The 24,347-nt window shown below is 47.8% G+C and overlaps 1 protein-coding gene across 8 annotated transcripts in view; it reads left to right on the forward strand.

Moving 5' to 3' along the window:
* Nucleotides 1-20,130, forward strand: part of LOC147012107 (glutathione synthetase-like) — a 50,463-nt gene extending 30,333 nt beyond the window's left edge. For 4 of the 8 annotated variants that reach the window (XR_015052032.1, XR_015052033.1, XR_015052034.1 and 1 more), the window contains one exon: nt 19,132-19,219. Coding sequence is in view for 4 of the 8 variants with exons in the window: in XM_085858370.1 (XP_085714496.1) it covers nt 19,132-19,285 (154 nt within the window). In the remaining 4 variants the exon portion in view is untranslated. Of the gene's footprint in view, nt 1-19,131 lie in introns of all 8 variants that reach the window. The other 4 variants (XM_085858370.1, XM_085858372.1, XM_085858373.1 and 1 more) reach the window with 4 other exon arrangements.
* The last annotated feature ends 4,217 nt before the right edge of the window (nt 20,131-24,347 follow it).

Below are 24,347 nucleotides of genomic sequence, written 5' to 3' on the forward strand. Positions count from 1 at the left end.
TCATGTATGCACTTTACACCCTTCATGAGCATATTTTATGGGACTCTTCCCTCAATACTGTGTTCTAATGATTGCCATAGTTCAAGAGACCATAAGGTTCTTCATTAAGTTGAACATGAATCCACAGCACAACATTTGGCAAAGATATTAAACTTCTCAGTTTTAAAACGAATTTTGATGGAAATTTTGTTCATTTTTTTAGCTCGCCTGTTTGAAGAACAGATAGCTATAACGATACCCCTGGTGTGAGCGTTAGCGTCAGTGACAGCATGAAAATGTTAAAGTTTTTGGTGCAAGTTATTTAGAAGCTTGCCATTCATTTAATATGTGTACTAGGATGCTGACATTTAGCATGGAGGTTCCTTTGGGGTATATTATTGATGTAGTGAAGTTGAAATTAAAAAAGAATTTCAAATGTTTAAAATTTTTGACCTGTTTTGAACTTAACTTTTTTGTAGCACATCAACGTTAAAGTTTTTGGTGCAAATTATTTAGAAGCTTCCCATTCATTTGATATGTGGACTAGGATGCTGATATTTGGCATGGAGGTTCCTTTGGGGTATACTATTGGTGTAGTGAAGTTGGAATTAACAAATGATTTAAATTTTTTTTTTAATTTCACCCTGAGATGGTGTCAAAGCCACCCAATGCTCGCCTGTTTATACGAGACGCTTACCATTCATTTAATATGTGTACTAGTTTACTGATTACAATATACAAATACATATATTGATTTAAAATTATTTGGATCAGACTTCACTGCAATGCTTTATAAAAAATATTATTAGACTAGTCTTTTAAAAGCGATAAATGTATAAACAGGCGAGCATTGGGTGGCTTTAACACCAACTCTCTGGTTTCACTGAAATGTCATGACCTGTGGTTGTGATGCAGGGTGACTCCAAGGTATTTGGAGAACAGTTCGTTGTTGACTGGTTTGCCACAAAAGGAAACCTGGAGTTTGCTGTTAGTCAGTTGGTTGCTGAGATGGAAAGCAGTAACTGTAGTCTTTGTTGGGTTTGGGCGGAGGTACCAGAAGATGAAATATTGTTCCATTACCTTGAAGTGCTGGGACAGGGTACTGATGAGATCTTCAAGGTTGATTGCTTGGGTAGCAAGGGCAAGACCATCTGCAGAGACGAACCTTCTGGAGGTGGTACAAGGCATGTCGCTTACATATATGTTGAAGAGAATTGGAGCGAAGACAGACCCTTAGGGAAAGCTATCATTCAGAGTCCTCATGGAGCTTGTTTGCTCTCCGAGTCCATCCATCCATCGGGACCATACTCTGTGCAGAGCGTTGGTGCTACCTAGGCAGTCTCCTTGGCTATATATTGACCGTTTTTACAGCCATTTTTCCCTGCTGTGCAGGGGTTTGGCTTTTTCTTGAGGCAATTCTTTCTTCCTTCCGGTTCCGGTTTTGGAGCAGCGAGAGGTCTCCTTCGGGGCTCCCTGCTGACGTTCTCAAAGCTAAGTTTCCGGTTGTTATTTGTCCCGTTTTAACTGTTTAATTTTCTCACCTACATGTTACTGTGTGTTGCTAGTTCGGTTTTGTTTCAAAAATCGTGCTATTTTGTGAGTATTTTTGTCGACGTTCTTACCTGGTGCTTGAGGCCTAGGTCTAGGCTTGAGGCCGACCGGTTACACTCGGTGTTCGATCGTTTTTTTTTTTGTTTGTTTGTTTGTTTTTTCTCCCCATTACCTTCAATTTCTATCCTCCCCATTACCTTCAATTTTGATCCTCCCCACTTTCCAAACATCCCCCATTCTCCCAACTAATCTCTTTCTTATCTCAAAAGAAATAAATAAATAAATAAATAAAAAAATACCCCACAACAACAACAACACGCTCACCTTCTCCCGATTCTGCTTCTTCTTCATTCCTCTTAACTTCCTCCTCGTCTTCTCCCTCGATTTTTTTTTTTTACACTTCCATGACCTAATCTGTTGAACTCTCTCATACATTAATATTAACAACAACAACAACAACAACAACAACAACAACAACAAAAAAAAATATATATATATATATACCCAACAACAACAACAACACGCTCACCTTCTCCCGATTCTGCTTCTTCTTCTTCCTCTTAACTTCCTCCTCGTCTTCCTCGATTTTTTTTTTTTACACTTCCATGACCTAATCTGTTGAACTCTCTCATACATTATTTTTAACAACAAAAACGATCTTATAATGCTTCATCTTCCTCTCTCACACATGTGGTACTCTTTACTGTTTCACAACACACTACTCTTCTGCTATTTTAACAGACTGCTCTCATTTCGACCTCTCCTTCATTCCTTGCCCAAAAAATCCAACTATTACAGCGCTTCTTCTCTCCATGCTCTGAATTCGCCTTCATTGCATCCATCAAGAATTGTGTTAAATCGCATCTCTGACCTAAAACTTTTAAAAACCACAGTTTGCCATGGATGCTCGCTTTCCATCAACCATTCTTTTTTTCCAACTTCAGTGCCAACTCACCCCCTCACCCCTCACTCTCACTCTCAAAGCAACCATCCCACTCTTCTCCCTGCAAGCCTCCGTCTCACCTCTCTCAAAAATTCCCCCCTCACCTTTCTCCCACCTTTCATCGCCCTCACTCTTCCTTCTCAAAGTTGCCCCCCTCTCATCCACCAACCTGCCTCCCTCCACTGCCCTCTCACCTCCATCTCTTCACTCCACCTCCTCAAATCCTCAACTGCCTTCTTCCTTGTCTCTTGTCCCCCTCTCCCCCAGCACCACAGAGCCTTTTCTCCTCCTCATTCGGCCCACTCCCCTCGCTATTCTGCAATACCCCACACTCCTTCAGCAACCCTCCTTACCTGCCCCCCTCGTCCCTTGTCCTACCCTCCCCCTCCCCCTCCACCTCCTGCACCCAAAGCCTCCTCCCCTACCTCTTCATTAAAAGTGTGGACCTCAAATATCCGGGGCCTTCGCTCAAACCTTTCAGATCTTTCCATACAGGTTGCCACTGACAAACCAGACATTATCTGCCTAACAGAAACTTTCCTCTCCCAAGACGTGTCTGACTCCCAAGTATCTCTCCCCGGTTACTCCCTCTTACGGTATGACAGACCTGAGCCTCGTCCTGGTGGAGGTGTTGCTCTCTTCATCAAAGACTCTATTCCTCACTCTCCCTGCACTGCTCTCACTCCCCCACACCCCCAGGAATACCTCTGGCTTCGGCTTCCCCTCCACTCCCACCTCATGTTTATATGTGTACTGTACCGTCCACCGAACAGTGATGACTCCATCTACACCTCACTATCCGAAAACATGGACCATCTTCTATCTTCTCATCCAAACTCTCTCTTCCTCTTATGTGGTGACTTCAATTGTCATCACGCCAGTTTGGCTAGGTGTGGGTACCTCTCTCACCTGCCATGGCACCTCAGCAAAAGCTTTCTGCGACTCATTGGGACTGACTCATTCGGTCAACTTCCCGACCCGGATCTCAACCAATGGTACTCCATCTCTTCTGGATCTGATTTTGACAAATTTCCCTGACAATATCTGCTGCTCTTCCTTCGCTTCAATTGGTTCTTCTGACCACGTCCTTGTCAAAGTGGACATCTCTCTGGCTGTTATCAGAGAACCACCTCACCGCCGTCGAGTCTGGCATTTCACTCAAGCCGACTGGCAGGGTCTCCGAGCAGCCATCAAACTTACAGACTGGTCTCCTATCACTACTTTCTCAAACATCAACTCATCCTGGGAATTCTTTCAAAGAAACTTGCTCTCCCTCATGCACAGATTTATCCCCTCTCGTGTTCAGTTGTCTTACCCTTCCTCCCGCCCTTGGTTTACTGAAGCTTGTGGCGAGGCAGTTGTCCTGAAACAACTTGCCTTTGCCTCATGGAAAGCAAACCCAACTGAGGGCAATCTCAGTTCTTTCCACAAAGCTCGGAACAAGTGTGTATCTACCCTTAGGAGAGCCAGAAAACAACATCTTTCTCATCTCAAGTCTGAACTCTCAAACCTCTCTCCCTCCTCAAAATCCTGGTGGCGTTTAATCAAATCTGTTTCTGGTGTATGTTCCCCCTCCATCCCCTCCCTTACCTCAAATGGCCGCACTGCTGATTCCACACGTGATAAAGCTGAATGTCAAAACTCGGTGTTTGCAGCTAAATCTTGTGTCCTAAACCCATCACTATCTCTACCCACTTTACCCAGTCGCACCCAACTGTCCCTGGACTCTGTGTCGTTTTCTCCTAACAAGGTGGAGAGCTTGCTTTCAAACCTCGAGTCAGATTCTGCAACCGGTCCAGACGGCATCAGCCCACGTGTCCTCAAAGCCTGCTCTTCTGCTCTTGCTCACCCTCTCTCTGTTCTATTCACCCTCTCATTTGCCCAAGGTCATCTGCCATCAGGTCACTCTACCCTGGATATGCTGCTTCTGCTCTCCCATCAATGGATAGAGGTCCTCAATGCCAGACAGGAAATCCGAGCCGTATCCCTGGACATATCACGTGCTTTTGACACAGTCTGGCACCCTGCCATACTCACCAAACTCTCTTCCCATGGTATTCAAGGCCATCTCCACTCATGGCTCGCAGACTTCCTCTCCTGTCGCAGTCAACGTGTGGCCCTAAATGGAGTTCTTTCATCCCCTCTTCCTGTGCAGGCTGGTGTTCCTCAAGGTAGCGTTCTGGGCCCTGTTCTTTTTCTGGTTTTCATCAATGATCTCTCGGACTCTCTGGAAAATCCTCCTTATCTCTTTGCTGATGACTCCACCCTCTGCCGTACTATCTGTCATCCCTCAGACCGGCAAGCAGCAGCTTCTTCACTCACTGCAGATCTGGACAAAATCACAAACTGGTCCAACACGTGGAACATGTCTTTCAATCCAGACAAATCTCACACTCTCACTATGTCTTTTTGAAAGGACCGTTTACAAAACCCCCCCATCCACTTTCTCAAAAATCCTCTGGAAGAAGTCTTTTCTTTCAAGCTTCTAGGTCTCACTATCTGCCATGACCTTTCCTGGGAAAGTCACATTTCCAACCTTGCCTCAAAAGCCAGTCGCCGACTGGGAATCCACCGTCGTGCTAAGTCCTTCCTCGGCCCTCTTGAGCTCCTGACCACTTACAAAGCTTTTGGCCGTAGCCTGATGGAGTACTGCTCTCCCCTCTGGGCTGGTGCTCCTGCCTCCCACCTTTCTCGGCTTCACGCTGTCGAAACCAAGGCATTTAAGATCATCGGCATCTCCCGCAATGAAGCTGAGTCTTTGGGCCTCTCACTCAATCACCGCAGGTTGGTCGGTGGTCTTTCTGTCTTCCAACGACTCCTCTCCAGCCTTGCCCCCCCTGCTCTCTCTGCGATTTGTCCCCACCACATTTCCACAGGGCGATCAAGGTCCGCCAACAACCCCCTTCTGGTAAAACTACCAAAATCACGAATCACTGCTCATCTTCACTCTTTCATTCCTCTTTTTTCCCGCCTTTGGAATAAACTTCCTCACTCTATTCTTTCCCATTCTTCCCTCCAGGCTTTCAAAACAGCTGTTCACCACCACCTCTTATCTTCCCCCATCCAAATCCTCGATCTTTTCTACCCCCGATAATCCACCCAAGCCCACTTCCTTCATTTCTCCTGCTTTCCTTCCTGAAAGTCCCTGAAATGTCCATCTCTTCGCCATGATCCCCGTCCCATCCCCATCCCTCTCCCTTCCACAGTTCACCTAATGTGTCTGTTCCTCACTGTTTTGTCCCTTCCACTCCCGCCCCTCTTGTGTCATGCCTCCTTGCTGTGAGTTGTGTGTTAGCTCTCATACGAGCCTCGACCAAGGTATACAAAAAAAAAAAATGTTTTACGGCCGGATGCCCTTCCTGACGCCAACCCTGGTCGCCTCTAACGACACACAGGGATATGGTACACCTATTCTAACCGGGGCATACACAGGGACCAGTACACTGGTACTCATTTCGACGACCTCGGAAGGATGACAGGCTGAGTCAACCCCCTGGTGTTAATTCAGCAGCCAACGGGGCGCTCAAGGTCCGCCAACAACCCCCTTCTGGTAAAACTACCAAAATCACGAATCACTGCTCATCTTCACTCTTTCATTCCTCTTTTTTCCCGCCTTTGGAATAAACTTCCTCACTCTATTCTTTCGTTCGTTTTGAGGCTCTACCGATTTCATCTATCTATAATTCCAGCAATGTGTGCGTGTGCGTGTGCGTGTGTGTGTGTGTGTGTGTGCGTGTGTGTGTGTGTCCTCCATAACTTCAAAACCAATAAACCCAGCAGCCTGAAACTTTACACACATACTAAGAAAACCCCAAGGAAGCGCATGAGTGAAAATTGTGTTTCGGTTAATTGAACACCCCTTTTGAAGATAATTAACAGCTTTATTTAATTATCCTTCATCAAGGCATCATCCTTGGATACCTCGCTGTTCCTTGTTGTGGTCTTAATTCACCATTTTATTTGGCCTGCTCACCAAAATGCCTTAGTTAAAACAGGCCGCAACATTTTATTCACAATAAAGTTTTTGTTTTTTCTTCATTTTCCTCACTCATATCATCAAATGCCTGATCATCATATCGTCACTTCGGCATAGATAAATACAAAGAAAAACTAGAATGAGCAATCAGAGATTGCAGACCCTCGCCAGAACTTGTTTTGTGTGGTGTATTTTGTGTGGCGTTTGTATGCTGGTGTGTTATGCAATTAATAAGAGGCATAATTACAACTGCCACTTTATAACTGCAGGCAGTGATGACTTGGTACCAAGACGTCCCACTTTGATTTGGACACCTGACCCTAATCCATGACGTTTTTCATTATTATTCAATTGAATTTAGAATAGGTCAGGTCAGGTATGGGAGCATGTGCCAGAACAGCGCATCGCTGCGTCCACTTTCCGCCGGTACTCCAGGGGCCTCCGTCTGGCCATCCCCCAGGCAGATGCCAGGCCCATCCCAATCTCCTTGAGATGATGGTCAGCCTGCTGCAACCACGAGGCACCTGGTCGGCCCACTGGTCTCCTCCACTCACGAGACTCCCCCGCTGAGAGAATCTGGTGAGCAGGATCAGCGTCAGGAAAACGAGCCATATGTCCATACAGCCGCAACTGACGCTCACGGACTATGCAGGTAACACATCTCATCCGAGTCTCTCTCAGCAACCGCTCGTTGGACACAAAATCCGACCAGCGATAGCCAAGGATTCTCCGAAGAGACCTGGTACCAAAGGAATTAAGTCTCCATCTCAGATCCTTGGTCAGAGTCCAAGTCTCGCATCCATAGAGCAAGACTGAAAGTACCAAGGACCTGAAGACTCGGACTTTCGTCCTCCCGCACAGGTACCGGCAGCGCCACACCCCATGATCCAGTGAATCCATTACTCCCCAGGCCCGACCCAAACGTCTATTGACCTCTGACTCACAGCCAGCAGAGACATGAATATCACTGCCAAGGTAAGTGAATCTCTCCATGACCTCAACATCCTCACCACAAACAGACAGGACAGCAGCATCCAAGATGTCACCGAAAGCCTGGATCTTAGTTTTTATCCAAGAAACCTGTAATCCCAGTGGCTCCGACTCCTCATTCAGCACCTCGAGGGTCCCCAAAAGGATATCTAAAGTCTCCGCAAAGATGACTGCATCATCTGCAAAATCAAGGTCCAAGATCTTGACATTCCCAAACGATACACCGCAGCTTGATCTCTCTGACATCCTCCCTAAAATCCAGTCCATACAAGTGCTGAAAAGTGTGGGGGCCAGTACACACCCCTGACGAACTCCAGTAACAACTGGAAATAAGTCAGAGATGGTACCACCACACTTCACAGCACTCTCAGTACCAGAGTAGAGTTCAGACATCAGATCGATCAGTTTTGGTGGCATCCGCCGAAGACCAAGAATCCTCCAGAGGACATCCCGATTCACTGAATCGAACACTTTACAGACATCAACATAGGATGCAAGCAGCCCCTGCCGAAACTCTCGTCTGCGTTCGGTGAGGACACGAAGAGCAAGGATACGGTCAATCGTTGACCTCTTTGGTGTAAAACCTGACTGCTCTGGACGCTGGTGCTCAGGGCAGATGGTGGTGAACCCCATCAAGAATTATCCGAGCAAAGACCTTGCCCGGTACTGAGAGCAGCGTCACCCCTCAGTAGTTGTTGCCGTCTTGGCGATCACCCTTCCCTTTCCAGAGAGGAACAACAAGGCCCCTCTTCCAATCAGTTGGGATGATGCCTGTGTTCCAGGCAGAGCACAAAACTGCATGCAACAACACGAGTGCAGCATTTCCACCAGCCTTGAGAAGTTCAGCATGGATGCCACAGATCCCTGGAGCTTTGCCCTATTTCAACCGGTTCACCGCAGCCTGTGTTTCCACAAGCGAAGGTGGACCACAGTTGATTCGAGGGTCAGCAACAGGGATTGTAACACCCTTGACGTTCAACTCAACAGCTGGGGGATCAGCCTGGTACAACTGCTCAAAGTAACCGGCCCAGCGGGCCTTCACTTCAGACTCCTCTGTCAAGAGCCTACCACTCTCTGCTCTAACTGCAGTGCTCCGAGGGATGGGCTTGAATGAACGCAATGCGCGAATTCCCCTGTAAGCGGGACGAGAATCACCTGTCCACAGGTGATGCTCTACCCCCTCACAGATTCCTCGCACATAGGCCTCCTTGTCCACCCTCAGTGCACGTACAGTTTTACGCCTCAGCTCCCTGAACAGCTCAGCTCTGCCATTCATCCTGGCCCTGTGACTCTGGTCAATGGTATCCAGTGTCCCTTGAGAGACAAAATTCTTCTTTGCCCTGCGGTGAGTTCCAAGACATCCACCGGCAACATCAAGGACGGTGGTCTTGAAGGCACTCCACAACTCTTCAGGACACCCCAAAGCACCCAGACCCCCCAAGTGTCCACTCAGTCTGTTCGCAAACTCCTCAGCTACTCTCTCATCCCTGAGCTTGGCAACATCCAGCCTAGGCTGGGATGGTACCATTCTCCAGGATTTAAGGTGCAGCTTCAGAGTCGCTACAATAAGCCTGTGGTCAGTATTGAGGAACTGAGCACTCCGGTAGACCCTGCAGTTCTGGATCATCCTCCAGTGACCGTCAATGAGGACATGGTCAATCTCCTTTGCCGCACCGCCAGCGTTGGAATACCAAGTCCAGCGATGAGCTTGTGGGTGCTGAACCCATGAACCAGCCACCCTAAGTCCATGACTTCTTGCAAAGTCAAGGAACTTAGTGCTATTCTGGTTCATAGTTCATGACCCATGGGGACCAACACGTATCTCATAACCATCCCTAGCAGTTCCAGTTGAAGCACTGAAATCCCCCAAGACTAGAACTGTATCTCGTCTGGGGCACTGATCAACCACAGACTCGAGCGTGGCGTAGAATGCATCCTTCACGGTGAGATCACTCGCCTCAGTCGGAGCATAAACAGAGACCAGGGAAATGACACCTAAGGAGTGACGAATCCTTAATCTCATAATACGCTCGTTGACCGGTGTTACCTCAATTATCATTGGGGTCAGCTTATTGGACACAGCTTCAACTCCTTGAGTATGGTAACCATCAGAGCGACCAGACCAACAGCAGGTGTAACCACCCACCATTATCTCGCCGCAATCCGGTCTCCGAACCTCAGAGAGAACTGCAATCCTGATGTCCAAACGCTTGAGCTCAGATTATAACAGAGACAGGTGATCATCCTCTCTTCGGGCTAGGAAATTCCAGGCACCCACCCGAAGGGACCGCCTCAGGTTAACCCAAGGAGACCGCCGTCTGGTGGACGACACCTCAGCACCACTCCGACACACTCTCCCGCAATCTGACCCAGGGATGTTATCCCGTGGTTTCCCTCCTATCATCAAAGATGGGGGGTCCCGAAGGCTTTGCCCCAATCCTATCATCCGGTGAGCTGCCCTGTGAAGGGAAGCTGCACAGGAGGTACTCCCACGGAGTGGGTTTTCAGATTTTTTTGCGTTTTTGTATTTTGTGGAATGAAGGGTTTTACGGTGGCCGGAGTGCAAATCCTGCCACCAACCTCCTGATAAAAAAGTAACCCAACTGCAGGAGGACGTCCGCAGACACAGTTGGGCACTAGATATGGATGGCCCTTGGCTCACAAGGAGCTCCTCCACCCTTTGACAGGTTTTGTTTTTAATCCTGCTGGGTGTCCATATCCAAACACCCTCCTCACGAGAAAACCTGGTGCGGGAGACGGTTTAGTCGCCGACAACCCGACCAATGGACGGAGACCAAATAGGTAGTCCTGGATTGGAGTAATCAGAAGAAACCCAAACAAGCAAAAAGCAAAGATGAAATCATCAGGAGGAACCTTGATAGGATTCGCATTTTAGATGCTACTCCTTGAGCCACAAACCCATCCAGGCACAACCAAGCGAGCCTTTTTCAAAATTTAAAATAAATAATTAAAAAGAACAAAAATTAAAAAACTTAAATTATTCTGGCTGCCTTACCATGTGCCTGATCAAGTTGAAATTTAAAACATGTATTATTCACTGTCACTACGAGATCACAATTGTGAAGTTTCATGTCTATTGATTAATCGGTTCAAGAGAAAACATTATTTAATATTTTTCTTCAATCCAATATTGAACCTATCAATTATTCCTTTACAAACTTGTACACCCAAGGCTTGGGTAACATTTTTGTGACGTTTCCCCTTGATCTGTCCAGCCATTCTGCAGAATAAGATTTTAAAAATACGTTTTAGGGTAAATCCAATATGGCTGCCAAACCATGTGGCATATGACATATGTGAACGTTTTGTTCCTCATGGACATGTGGTCATACCTGTAAAGATTCGCCTCAATCTGTTCAGCCACTTCAGAGGTTTTTGAAGGATTTTGTTTTTAAACAATATGGCTGTCAAATCACGTGACCGATGACATCATCAAATTATTTTCTGTGGACCATTTTATCCCGAGATGACCCTCAGAAATTTTCATACTCTTCAGATGTAGCATTCTACATTTGCAATTATGACATCATAAAAAAATCCCTCAATCCTCTTCTCTGTCCCCTCCCTTCTTCCTCTTCTTTGTCCCCTCCCTCTGTCCACCCACTTCTCTGTCCCCTCCTTTAGTCCTTTTCTCTCTCCCCTTCATCCGTCCTCTTCTCTCTCCCCTCCATCCGTCCTCTTCTCTCTCCCCTCCCTCTGTCCGTCCTCTTCTCTCTCCCCTCCCTCCGTCCATCCTCTTCTCTCTCCCCTCCCTCCGTCCATCCTCTTCTCTCTCCCCTCCCTCCGTCCTCCTCTCTCCCCCTCTCTCCGTCTGTCCTCTCTCCCCCTCCCTCCGTCCGTCCTCCTCTCTCCCCCTCCCGCTGTCCGTCCTCTTCTCTCTCCCCTCCCTCCGTCTGTCCTCTTCTCTCTCCCCCTCCCTCCATCCGTCCTCCTCTCTCCCCTCCTGCTGTCCGTCCTCGTCTCTCTCCCCTCCCGCTGTCCGTCTTCGTCTCTCTCCCTCCCGCTGTCTGTTCTCGTCTCTCTCCCCTCCCGCTGTCCGTCCTCGTCTCTCTCTCCTCCCGCTGTCCGTCCTCGTCTCTCTCCCCTCCCGCTGTGCGTCCTCGTCTCTCTCCCCTCCCGCTGTCCGTCTTCGTCTCTCTCCCTCCCGCTGTCTGTCCTCGTCTCTCTCCCCTCCCGCTGTCCGTCCTCGTCTCTCTCCCCTCCCGCTGTTTGTCCTCTGCTCTCTCCCCTCCCTCCGATCGAAGAAATTTCTCAATCATCCTGTACATTTGAACATTTATTTAACAAACAAAATAAACAAAAACAAACATATACAAATGCGCATGGGAGTGATCGGAATACAAACTTGTTTCAGATCTCTGAAATACATGGAGAATTTTAATGTCGTATCAAGTGTTCAGTGAGATACAGCTCTTTGTCATTTTAAATGCTGCTGCCACAGTTTGTCAGGTCGATGTATTTCCAGGTGGAAAGCATTTCCAGCTTTTGTGCAGTAATCAGCTTAATTTCAAAGGATTGCAGTGTATATTTGAAGACCAGATGTGTAGACTCTCTCCCGGCACAGGAATGATGTCAACACTGAAATCCTTTGGGTACCTCTTCTCAAAGGATGCACAAGATGGATCACATAAAATTCATGGTATGGAAGGGGAAAGGTTCAACCAGCTTCTTTCGCAGACTAGGGAATATAAATCAAGCAGGGTTTTTAGAATACATCTGGACATTTCCTTAGACCAACATTCTTAGTTGAGTTGTAATAACATTCCTCTATCCAGCTTGCTGGTACCTTATATTTATCATCAACAACCACTGGTCTGATCTAATTGAAAATTGCCAGGTATATTGCTGGGGACCTGAGAATGTGCCTTTTAAAGGTTTGATATTAATAGGACAAGTGCTTCCCAAGTTATAGCCATTTATTTTCCAACCAATGACGAGACACGTTGCTGCGTGGGCGTGGCCGATGGGGGAAGGGAACCTCAGCCGCATTCCCCATTACGGTTACAATGTATGGACTTCCGGAGAGTGATGACTTCGTGTATTCTAATAATGTCTCGATTTCTTATACGCATTTATATATAAACACAATGCCCCACGTTATGATCGTTTTCATATTAGACGGTGCATAAATTTCGGTAACATCAGATTGAGCTGGTATGCTCCGAACGAGGAAGAATTTTTTTTTTTTTGCATGAACGTTTTTTTTTTCTCTCTCTTGTCTTCTGTTTGTGTTTTTCCTTGCGACGACATTGCGAAAACGCAAAATACGTTGGCGCTAATTGAATAATTTGCCATTAAAACTAATTTGTGAAGAATCGTAACTGCGATATGCGAACTTACGGTGTACGCACGTACGGGCACGCTGGAGTGAAGAAACGGCCTGTGTGGTTGTTGTTTCTTGCTCGTGGTTTGAATGTTTTTTTTGTTTTTTTTTTTAACGGGCATGTACTCGTGAACTAGTCTATCTATAATTCCAGCAATCTGTGTGTGTGTGTGTGTGTGTGTGTGTGTGTGTGTGTGTGTGTGTGTGTGTCTGTATGAGTGTCTGCGACCGCCGTTTCTCGACAACCACTGGTCCGATCTGATTGAAACTTGCCAGGAATATTACTGGGGCCCTGCGGATGTGCCTTTTTAATGTTTGATATTAATTGGACGAGCAGTTCCCAAGTTACGGCCATTTATTTATCAACCAATGACAGGACATGGTGCTATGACATCACTATTGATGTCGCAATATATATATATATATATATATATTTATCGATGGCCCTTGGCTCCGCCGGTACTCCAGGGTACAATATATATATATTTTTTGCACGTACGGGCACGCACGTACGGGCCCGCACCTATGGGCACGCACGTACAGGCACGCACGTACGGGCCCGCACCTACGGGCACGCACCAACGGGCCCGCACCTATGGGCGTGCCTATTGAAACTTGCCAGGAATATTGCTGGGGACCTGTGGATGTGCCTTTTAAAGGTTTGATATTAATCGTACAGGTGCTTCCCAAGTTATGGCCATTTATTTACCAACCAATGACAGGACACGGTGCTATGACGTCACGAGTATCATCACAATTCTTTTTTTTCTTCTTTTTTTTTGATATGATGTCACAATTTACGCTGGGGACCTGAGTATGTGCCTTTTCAAGGTTTGATATCGTTCTTCTTCATCCGTTTCAGCTGTTTCCCAAGTTATGGCCATTTATGATACGGTTGGTCAGATCTAATTGAAAGAATGCCCCAATCCAGTCGTCGTTTACGAGAGCGAAGGAACGAAGCTGCACGTCGTGCACGCACAATGGAATCGGACGAAACACGAGCTGCTCGCTTGAAATGAAATGCTACGCAAGTGACAAGGCGTCGTGCAGCTGAAACGGATGAAGAACGAACTGCTCGCTTGGCAGGAAACGCACGTACAGCCACACACGTACTGGCACGCACGTACGGGCATGCACGTGGAAATATCTGTGTGTGTGTGTGTGTTTGTCTGTGCGTGTGTGTCTGCGACCGCTGTTTCTCGACAACCACTGGTCCGATCTAATTGAAACTTGCTAGGTATATTGCTGGGACCCTGAGTATGTACCTTTTCAAGGTTTGATGTTAATCGGACAAGTGGTTCCCAAGCTATGGCCATTTATTTACCAAACCAATGACAGTACACGGTGCTATGATGTCATGATTGACGTCACAATTCTTCTTTTTTCTTTTTTTGTGCACGTATGGCCACGTACGTACGGGCACGTACTAGTGTCATAAAATCCCTTAGTAAGTAAAATATATGTTTCAATAATGGGCAATTCTTTTTTTACTGAATCCAGCTTACTTGAAAAGTTGGCCTGCTCATCACATTTTCAATAGTCAGGTCGATCATTCCATTCAAAGGAAAGATATTGTTGCGAATTCGCGCCCGCCGGCGTGCGAACGGCCACGTGACTCAAATCGCGGCACGTCGCCCACCGGACGGGCAATTCTGTCGTGACCCTCTCGGACTAACGCCGGGAGCTAGTCACGGGTGGGCCTTTCGGCCTCACCACGATCGTGCCAATCGGCCACCCGCGTGGGATAGGGTTGTTCACCAAACTCGACCTACCGAAGTACCCACGCGGAGGGTAGACCGGGCGATCGCACCTCGCCGCAGGTCGGCTCCGGACACGGGCCGCTTAAGCGATCCATTCCGTACTATCGGGATAACCGAGCGGTGTTATCGTCGGCCTCGACGGTTCCGATTAATTATCGGGCTTATTAAGCCCACTACCAACCCTTTACGTGAAGCAAGATGGAGATTCAATTAAAGAAAAGACGAAGCGAAACGGGAAAACAGTTCAACATGATGCACATTTATTCTGCGGCACATGGAGAGCACACATATACAATTAAAACAATTATGCACAAAAAGCAGATGTAACAAAAGAAACAATGACGCAGAGATACTACTGAATAAGACCGACACACGGCAACACTTAACAGTTTAACTTCACCAGACTGGCGCCACACACACACGTTTACACAGAAACAAAAGAAAAGGCCACCCTCAAAGACAAGGGGGCAGACGGGGCCTGTGGGCTAATATTTGCGCGGGACCTGAAAGAGCGGTCAGGTCCGCGAGACCGGGTGGGTCCTACCCGCGTCTTTGTGATGAGCCGCAAATGTGGCAGTGCGGCGGTGCCCCGACTTCATGCTCCTTCGCGGGTTTCGTTGGCACTGCTTGGAGTGGGGTGGGAACGGGGCCCCCTTTTCGCACTATCTCAGCGCGGGGGAAAAAGGGGGGGGAATTGTTGATGCTCTGGGGAAAGAGTATAGCTGGCTTGCTTGGGTCCCGTGACGAGCGATTCCACCGCGACCTCGTCGCCGTCCTTTCCTCGGACCCAAACTCCTCGGTCTCTTCCCCCCAATTCTCCTCAGCCAACTGCCGAAAACCACCGGGATGCCCTCGCCTCCCGACTCCACTCCTCGCTCCAAACTGCCTCTGCCCAAAACTCTCTCCACTCTTCTGCCACTCTCCGCTCTTCCAAGGCCGACTCTGCCTTTTCTGCCACTCTCCGCTCTTCCAAGGCCGACTCTCCCCAGATTCGCCTTGTGCTCGGCGCTTTATAGGCCGGCAGGAGAACCCATATGCAAATTTCTGGATCAGAATGAGCTTGGGGGCGGAGCCACGCTCGCCCATTGGATGGAGAGAAAAAGGGGCGTGAATCTCCCCTGATCTTACAATTTGCATATCTCGATTCCACACAGACGCGCCTAGAGGCGGGGCCAAACCGCCCCGCGCTTGCTGATTGGATGGATCAGAAGTGGGCGTGTAGCATTCCTGATCCGAATTCTCCTTGGAAAGGCCGCATTTTGCACTCGCGGCTCGGCGCGCGTCCCGTACGAGCCCAGGACAGCCTGACGCTCGGTGCTCACAGGTGGTGCGGGAATGGCCGTAGAAGGAGAGAGGTGAAGGTGATGGAGGGTTTATGGTGGTGGTTTCTGGCCATGGTGCTGTTTGGAATGGCGGTGATGAAATGTTTGCGGGAGCGAGTTTTGAAGGTAAAGACCGTGGCTGTTGGTGTTGTTGTTGTTGTTGTGAAGCGGCGTTGTGGTTGGTGGTTGTTGTGTGATGGTTGGAGTGTGGTTGGTTCAAAATAAAGATAGACAGAAAAACGGCTATCTCAAAGCGTCGCAGCCCGGATGGATCACATAAATTCCCTCTATACAACGGGTTTGGGGCTAACTACACATGTACTTACAGAGATATCTCACCTACGGGACCTGAATGGTGGTTTGCGAATTTCCACAACCGCAACAATATGATTATGATAATTAAAATTAAAATAGATACATGTTCAAGCCCATAGAATCATATCATATTAAAGTACATTTTCAATTTCAGAATCAACATTTTTATTTTAATATCAAGTTTTAATTGACAACATTTACTATTGTATTTATCACCCTCAAACCCATTATACTAATTTTCGAGAAATTGCATCGACACTCCGTCCGTCCTCTTTTCTCTCCCCTCCCTCCTTCTGCCCTCTTCTCCCTCCCCTACCTCCGTCCTCTTCTACCTCTCCTCCCTTCCGTCCTCTTCTTTGTCCCCTCCCTCCAACCACATCTCCGCCCACTCCCTCCATCCTCTTCTCCGTCCCTCCTTCCATCCTCTTCTCTCTCCTCTCCCTTCCTTCCTTCATCTTCTCTCTCCCCTCCCTCCGTCCGTCCTCTTCACTTTCCCCTCCCTCCGTCCGTCCTCTTCTCTCTCCCCTCTCTCCATCCATCCTCTTCTTTTTCCCCTCCCTCCGTCCGTCCTCTTCTCTCTCCCCTCCGTCCGTCCTCTTTCTCTCTCCCCTCCGTCCGTCCTCTTCTCTCTCCCCTCCCTCCGTCCATCCTCTTCTCTCTCCTCTCCCTCCGTCAGTCCTCTTCTCTCTCCTCTCCCTTTGTACGTCCTCTTTTCTCTCCCCTCCCTCCGTCCTCTCTCTCTCTCTCTCTCTCTCTCTCTCTCTCTCTCTCTCTCTCTCTCTCTCTCTCTCTCTCTCTCTCTCTCTCTCTCTCTCTCTCTCTCTCTCTCTCTCTCTCTCTCTCTCTCTCTCTCGCCTCCCTCCGTCCGTCCGTCCTCTTCTCTCTCCCCTCCCTTCCTTCCGACCTCTTCTCTCTCCCCTCCTTTCCTTCCTACCTCTTCTCTCTCCCCTCCCTTCCTTCCTCCCACCCTCTTCTCTCTCCCCGACATTCCTTCCTCCCTCCCCTCTCCTCTCCTCCCTCCTTTCTCTCCTCCCTCCCTCCTTTCTCTCCCCCTCCCTCCTCTCTCTCCTCCTTCCCTCCTCTCTCTCATCCTTCCCTCCTCTCTCTCCTCCTTCCCTCCCATCTCCTCCTTCCCTCCTCTCTCCTCCTGCCCTCCCATCTCCTACTTCCCTCCCATCTCCTCCTTCCCTCCCATCTCCTCCTTCCCTCCCATCTCCTCCTTCCCTCCCATCTCCTCCTTCCCTCCCATCTCCTTCTTCTCTCCCATCTCCTCCCTCCCTCCTTTCTCTCCTCCCTCCCTCCTCTCTCTCTACCCTCCCTCCTCTCTCTCCTCCTTCTTCTCCCTCCCTCTCCTCCTCTCTCCTCCCTACCTCCTCGCTCTGCTCCCTCCCTCTCCTCCTCTCTCGTCCTCCTCTCTCTGCTCCCTTCCTCCTCTCTCTCTCTCTGCTCCCTACCCCCACCCCTCTCTCTCTGCTCCTTCGTTCTTCTCTCTCTGCTGCCTCCCACCTCTCTCTGCTTCCACCCTCCTCTCTCTCTACTCCCTCCCTCCTCTCTCTCTCTACTCCCTCCCTCCTCTCTCTCTACTCCCTCCCTCCTCTCTCTCTCTACTCCCTCCCTCCTCTCTCTCTCTCTCTACTCCCTCCCTCCTCTCTCTCTCTACTCCCTCCCTCTTCTCTCTCTACTCCCTCCCTCCTCTCTCTCTACTCCCTCCCTCCTCTCTCTCTACTCCCTCCCTCTTCTCTCTCTGCTCCCTCCCTCCTATCCCTCTCTCTGCTCCCTCCCTCCTCTCTCTCTCTACTCCCTCCCTCCTCTCTCTCTCTACTCCCTCCCTCCTCTCTCTCTCTACTCCCTCCCTCCTCTCTCTCTACTCCCTCCCTCCTCTCTCTCTCTACTCCCTCCCTCCTCTCTCTCTCTACTCCCTCCCTCCTCTCTCTCTACTCCCTCCCTCCTCTCTCTCTACTCCCTCCCTCTTCTCTCTCTGCTCCCTCCCTCCTATCCCTCTCTCTACTCCCTCCCTCCTCTCTCTCTCTACTCCCTCTCCTCTCTCTATACTCCCTCCCTCTTCTCTCTGCTCCCTCCCTCCTATCCCTCTCTCTGCTCCCTCCCTCTCCTCTCTCTGTTCCCTTCCTCCTATCCCTCTCTCTCCAGTAGGGGACTAATAACAATGGAAGGTTGTTTATGCGATTCATCATCATTGATAGATAGAGCCAAAACCAATATACAGTACGATGTCTCAAAAGGTTATGGACGTATTCAAACGAAACTTGGTGGACAGGTTGGGTGTGTGACAAGAACAAATTGTTTCATTTTTGTTGGGTGTGTGACAAGAACAAATTGTTTCAATTTTGGTGAAGAGCCAGATGCAGATCCATATCCGATAATTTTTAAGTGATTCATCACAATTGTTATACGGGGCCAAAAACGATATGTACCTTGGTATTTCAAAAAGTTGTGGACAGATTATGACAACTTGGTGGATGAGTTCAGTAGGTGATAGGAAAAAGCTGATGAGATTTGGGTTCAGGTCCGGATCCAGATCCGGTCTATCATTGGGATACAAAGCATAAACTGTTTAGCCTGGTTGAGGTATGCCCTCTCCCAAGTGCCATTCTAATTTATTCTCGGATGCTTCAAAAACAGTTTTAAAACAAAGTAATTTGAGTATTTACTTCTTTTTTATTTTTCCTGATATTGGGATTTTTATCTTTATATTTATGCTTGTTGATATTGTTGTCATACTTGCTGAGAAACCAAAAAACACAAGTATTGTCTCAAAGTGCGGTGAAAGTTCAACATTGATTCCTGTTTTAGCTTAAAATACCTGCAGTCCAGCCTTTGTTGTGATAGTGACGTATCTTCAACCCAAAGATCTTCAAAAATTCTGCCTTAACCGTTTGTTGATGGAGAATGTCCAAACGATGTGCATCACTGTGTGAACTATAATCTTACAGGTGTGGCACAGACATGATCTTCAATTCCTGTTGTGGACACCTGCTGCGCAGCAAGAATGCAATGTGCAATGAGGGTGGATTAATGACAGGTGAGGCAATGTTGGACAACCCCTGTCTTGTTGAAGAGCCAGCAAAAACAAACAAACAGGCCTGAAGTGAAATCCTATGTCATTGAGAGCTTTTAAAATGTGGACACGAAGTTTGCAAACCCTTAACTGTAAAACTGTTCTGCAGTACCGTCCCCCTCTACCTCCTCCCTCCAGTATTTTGAGTGCGATTTAGAAAAAAATGTTTTCATGCAGACTTTGTGATGATGTGAGGGATTTCATTATCTTGACTTAAAAATAAAACAGATTCTGATGAGGACAAATGTGCCGTCTGGTGTTATGTGACATTCTGCGTGAATGTGGCTCGAAATTGATATTGATGAAGCGGTGCTTTCTGCTTTTGCCTTTTTGGCATTATTGTTCTGAAATGTCTTTTCTCCCTTTTTTGTATACAAAGTTGAGACTCGTAGAAGAGGGAGAACACAGAACAGATCAGGAGTCAGGATGTCACGTAACAAATGGAACAACAGAAAGAGAGTGGGGGGAAATGCCAACAGCAGGACATATGGGTGGAATAAATGGAGATGGACAAACAAGGCATGGGAAAAAAAAATGCCAAAGGACTGCGAGCACCATTCAGGCCATACATCCTGCTTAGACACAAGGATGGGAGGTAGGGGAGTATGTAGGAGTGGATAAGATGGATATACAGTAGCAAGATTTGGTGTGGAGGTTAGGGGTGGGGTTAAACAGGTGCATAAAGAAATGATCATGCTTTTGTTTGGGGGATGATATGAAATCTTTTCATTCTGTCCTAAACTGGACAACTCAGTTGATGTTACCTCCCCCTCCCCCCCCCTCTTTATCACCCATTCTCACCACCAATGATTCACCTGGTTATCTCTGTGGCATTGAAGAGAAGGGTTGGTTTCACCTCAGCTGGAAATAAACTTTTCACCCATAAACCATTTCTGCCTCTCCATACATCTCTTAAAAGAAACCGAGTCTTTAAACACTCACCCTTTGATGGCAATTTTTTATATATTTTTTTAATAACAATCAAGATACCTTGAAATACTAAAATAAAGAATAAAAAGATGGGATTCAAACTCACAACCATCACTGGCTTGTGTTTCACTCATTTACCCAACCTGTTAGGCATTTTCATCAAATAATTTTAACAAGCATGTATTGAATAAAATCCTTAAATGATCCGTAAAAAGGTTGGGATTCGAACCTGCAGCACTCCAATCAGCCAAAGAAGTTTTCAACCACTCATCAAACCTGTTTCTTATTGAAGTCTAAATAAGGTTCTCAATCATTTATGTTCTAATCCTGAAATAATAGGTGAAAGGATGGAATTCAACCCTGCAACCCTTAATTTATCCACACACTCATGATTCCACGAAGCCAAACTCGTCCTCAAACCGACCTTTTCCCACAAAAATTAATGAATAATCTTCAAACGAAACGGGAAAGAAGGAACTTGATTCGAACCATGAGCAGCATCTCCTCATTCATAATGCTGTGACCCGGTGGGACAAACATCCATGCTTGTTTGTACCTGCTGTGACGTGGAGTGCAAGATGGGAGTCAAACTTACAGAGAAGAACCTTCACCTGCAGTGTGCTCAGGTAAGTTGTGTTGGAAAAGAGGTCATCACTCCCAAGAAAACTGATCGGTCGATCATCTCATCACAGATGCTTTTGAGCTCAGAGTGAAGTATTGTACACTACTTCTTCCCAATGCCATATGTCATCGCTGGGCACGAAGAGAGTACTCAGTTTTCATTCAGTTTGTTTTCTCGTTTGTTGTCCGGGTGATATCTCAGCCATCCTTTGAGTTCGAAAGCTGAAATTTGGGGACAAAAGTAAAGATGTGCTTTGTCAAAAACGGTATTTAATTTTTTTTTTGATTAATCAATCAATTGAGAAATTACTGAATTATTATCGATTTATTAATTATCTATATATTTTATTTTATAGATGGGGAATGGCCCTTGATGAAAAAAAAAAACTTCATTATTATTAACCCAAAAGCATAACAATAATATTGTTATGGAAATGGCCCTTATTGGACTACTAAATATAGGATTAGCTCAGATCCCCCATTAAATGCATGTATAGATAGGTTTTTTGGTAAAAAGGATGTTATATGTGTGTCGGGAGGTGAAGAGGCTGTTTATTGTTTGTGTGGTGGTGGAACGAGGGCTCCCTCTTCTTCTTGCCCATCACGGACGATAGGCCCCGCCCAGTCGTCTGAGAGGGTGTGGCCAAGAAAAGGAAGTGACGCGAAGGGGAGGAGTTTGTCGGCTTCGCCGAGAGAAGGCGTGTTCGTGTGTCGACAGAGAAAACGAAGACCTCAGGTTTAGGTTCAGGCTCAGTTTGGCAGTATGGAAAACTGCAGGCGGTTGAGAGGCTGCTCGTGTGTCGGAAGAGAAACGAGAGAGAAAGAGTGTTGTGTGTGAACAACAGTCGTTTTCGAAGCGAGCGGACGTAAGAGAGGCTGCCTGCACGTAGACTCAGCGATAGACTCTAAGGAAAGAAAAGGTGATTCGACAGAGAGAGGAACTTAGAGGACGAAGCGGAAGTTGGGCTTCGAGGCGGGAAGGCAGGAGAGGAGATACCGGAGCCTCCGACGGTCGCTGCTGACACCAACGGCTCAACCCGTTTGCCGATCCGCTTGCCGGAGCCCGGGACCTCGATTTGGGCCTTGTCTGGAGAACAAGTTGTCCTGAAACAACTTGCCTTTGCTTCATGGAAAGCAAACCCAACTGAGGGCAATCTCAGTTCCTTCCACAAAGCTCAGAACAAGTGTGTGTCTACCCTCAGGAGAGCCAGAAAACAACATATTTCTCATCTCAAGTCTGAACTCTCAAACCTCTCTCCCTCCTCAAAATCCTGGTGGCGTTTAATCAAATCTGTTTCTGGTGTATGTTCCCCCTCCATCCCCTCCCTGACCTAAAATGGCCCCACTGCTGATACCACACGTGATAAAGCTGAATGTCTAAACTCGGTGTTTGCAGCGAAATCTTGTGTCCTAAACCCATCACTATCTCAACCCACTTTACCCAGTCGCACCCAACTGTCCCTGGACTCTGTATCCTTTTCTCCAGACAAGGTGGAGAGCTTGCTTTCAAACCTCGAGTCAGATTCTGCAACCGGTCCAGACGGCATCAGCCCACGTGTCCTCAAAGCCTGCTCTTCTGCTCTTGCTCACCCTCTCTCTGTTCTATTCACCCTCTCATTTGCCCAAGGTCATCTGCCATCTGCTTGGAAATCTGCTAACATCACTGCCCTGCATAAAAAAGGTGCAAAAACAGATCCCTGTAACTACAGACCAATCAGCCTTCTCCCAATCATCAGCAAGGTGATGGAATCCATCATCGCTTCAGACATTAAATCCTTCCTCTTCTCCAATGGCTTGATTTCCAATCATCAATTTGGTTTCAGACCAGGTCACTCTACCCTGGATATGCTGCTTCTGCTCTCCCATCAATGGATAGAGGTCCTCAATGCCAGACAGGAAATCCGAGCCGTATCCCTGGACATATAACGTGCTTTTGACACAGTCTGGCACCCTGCACTACTCACCAAACTTTCTTCCCATGGTATTCAAGGCCATCTCCACTCATGGCTCGCAGACTTCCTCTCCTGTCGCAGTCAACGTGTGGCCCTAAATGGAGTTCTTTCATCCCCTCTTCCTGTGCAGGCTGGTGTTCCTCAAGGTAGCGTTCTGGGCCCTGTTCTTTTTCTGGTTTTCATCAATGATCTCTCGGACTCTCTGGAAAATCCTCTTTATCTCTTTGCTGATGACTCCACCCTCTGCCGTACCATCTGTCATCCCTCAGACCGGCAAGCAGCAGCTTCTTCACTCACTGCAGATCTGGACAAAATCACAAACTGGTCCAACACGTGGAACATGTCTTTCAATCCAGACAAATCTCACACTCTCACTATGTCTTTTTGAAAGGAACGTTTAGAAACCCCCCCATCCACTTTCTCAAAAATTCTCTGGAAGAAGTCTTTTCTTTCAAGCTTCTAGGTCTCACTATCTGCCATGACCTTTCCTGGGAAAGTCACATTTCCAACCTCGCCTCAAAAGCCAGTCGCCGACTGGGAATCCTCCGTCGTGCTAAGTCCTTCCTCGGCCCTCTTGAGCTCCTGACCACTTACAAAGCTTTTGTCCGTAGCCTGATGGAGTACTGCTCTCCCCTCTGGGCTGGTGCTCCTGCCTCCCACCTTTCTCGGCTTCACGCTGTCGAAACCAGGGCATTTAAGATCATCGGCATCTCCCGCAATGAAGCTGAGTCTTTGGGCCTCTCACTCAATCACCGCAGGTTGGTCGGTGGTCTTTCTGTCTTCCAACGACTCCTCTCCAGCCTTGCCCCCCCTGCTCTCTCTGCGATTTGTCCACACCACATTTCCACAGGGCGCTCAAGGTCCGCCAACAACCCCCTTCTGGTAAAACTACCAAAATCACGAATCACTGCTCATCTTCACTCCTTCATTCCTCTTTTTTCCCGCCTTTGGAATAAACTTCCTCACTCTATTCTTTCCCATTCTTCCCTCCAGGCTTTCAAAACAGCTGTTCACCACCACCTCTTATCTTCCCCCATCCAAATCCTCGATCTTTTCTACCCCCGATAATCCACCCAAGCCCACTTCCTTCATTTCTCCTGCTTTCCTTCCTGAAAGTCCCTGAAATGTCCATCTCTTCACCATGTTCCCCATCCCATCCCCATCCCTCTCCCTTCCACAGTTCACCTAATGTGTCTGTTCCCCTCTGTTTTGTCCCTTCCACTCCCGCCCCTCTTGTCTCATGCCTCCTTGCTGTGAGTTGTGTGTTAGCTCTCATACGAGCCTCGACCAAGGTATACAAAAAAAAAAAATGTTTTACGGCCGGATGCCCTTCCTGACGCCAACCCTGGTCGCCTCTTACGACACACAGGGATATGGTACACCTATTCTAACCGGGGCATACACGGGGACCAGTACACTGGTACTCATTTCGACGACCTCGGAAGGATGACAGGCTGAGTCAACCCCCTGGTGTTAATTCAGCAGCCAACGGGGCTTGAACTCAGGACCCTGGGATCCCAAGCCACCACCCTAACCACGAAGCCAACACCAGGCTTGGTCTCCTTGGCTATTGGGCACAATTCTGGAC

This window comes from Eptatretus burgeri, chromosome 15, assembly GCF_056783735.1.
Source record: "Eptatretus burgeri isolate ZD-2024b chromosome 15, Ebu_testis_v1, whole genome shotgun sequence".
Taxonomy (NCBI): Eukaryota; Metazoa; Chordata; class Myxini; order Myxiniformes; family Myxinidae; genus Eptatretus; species Eptatretus burgeri.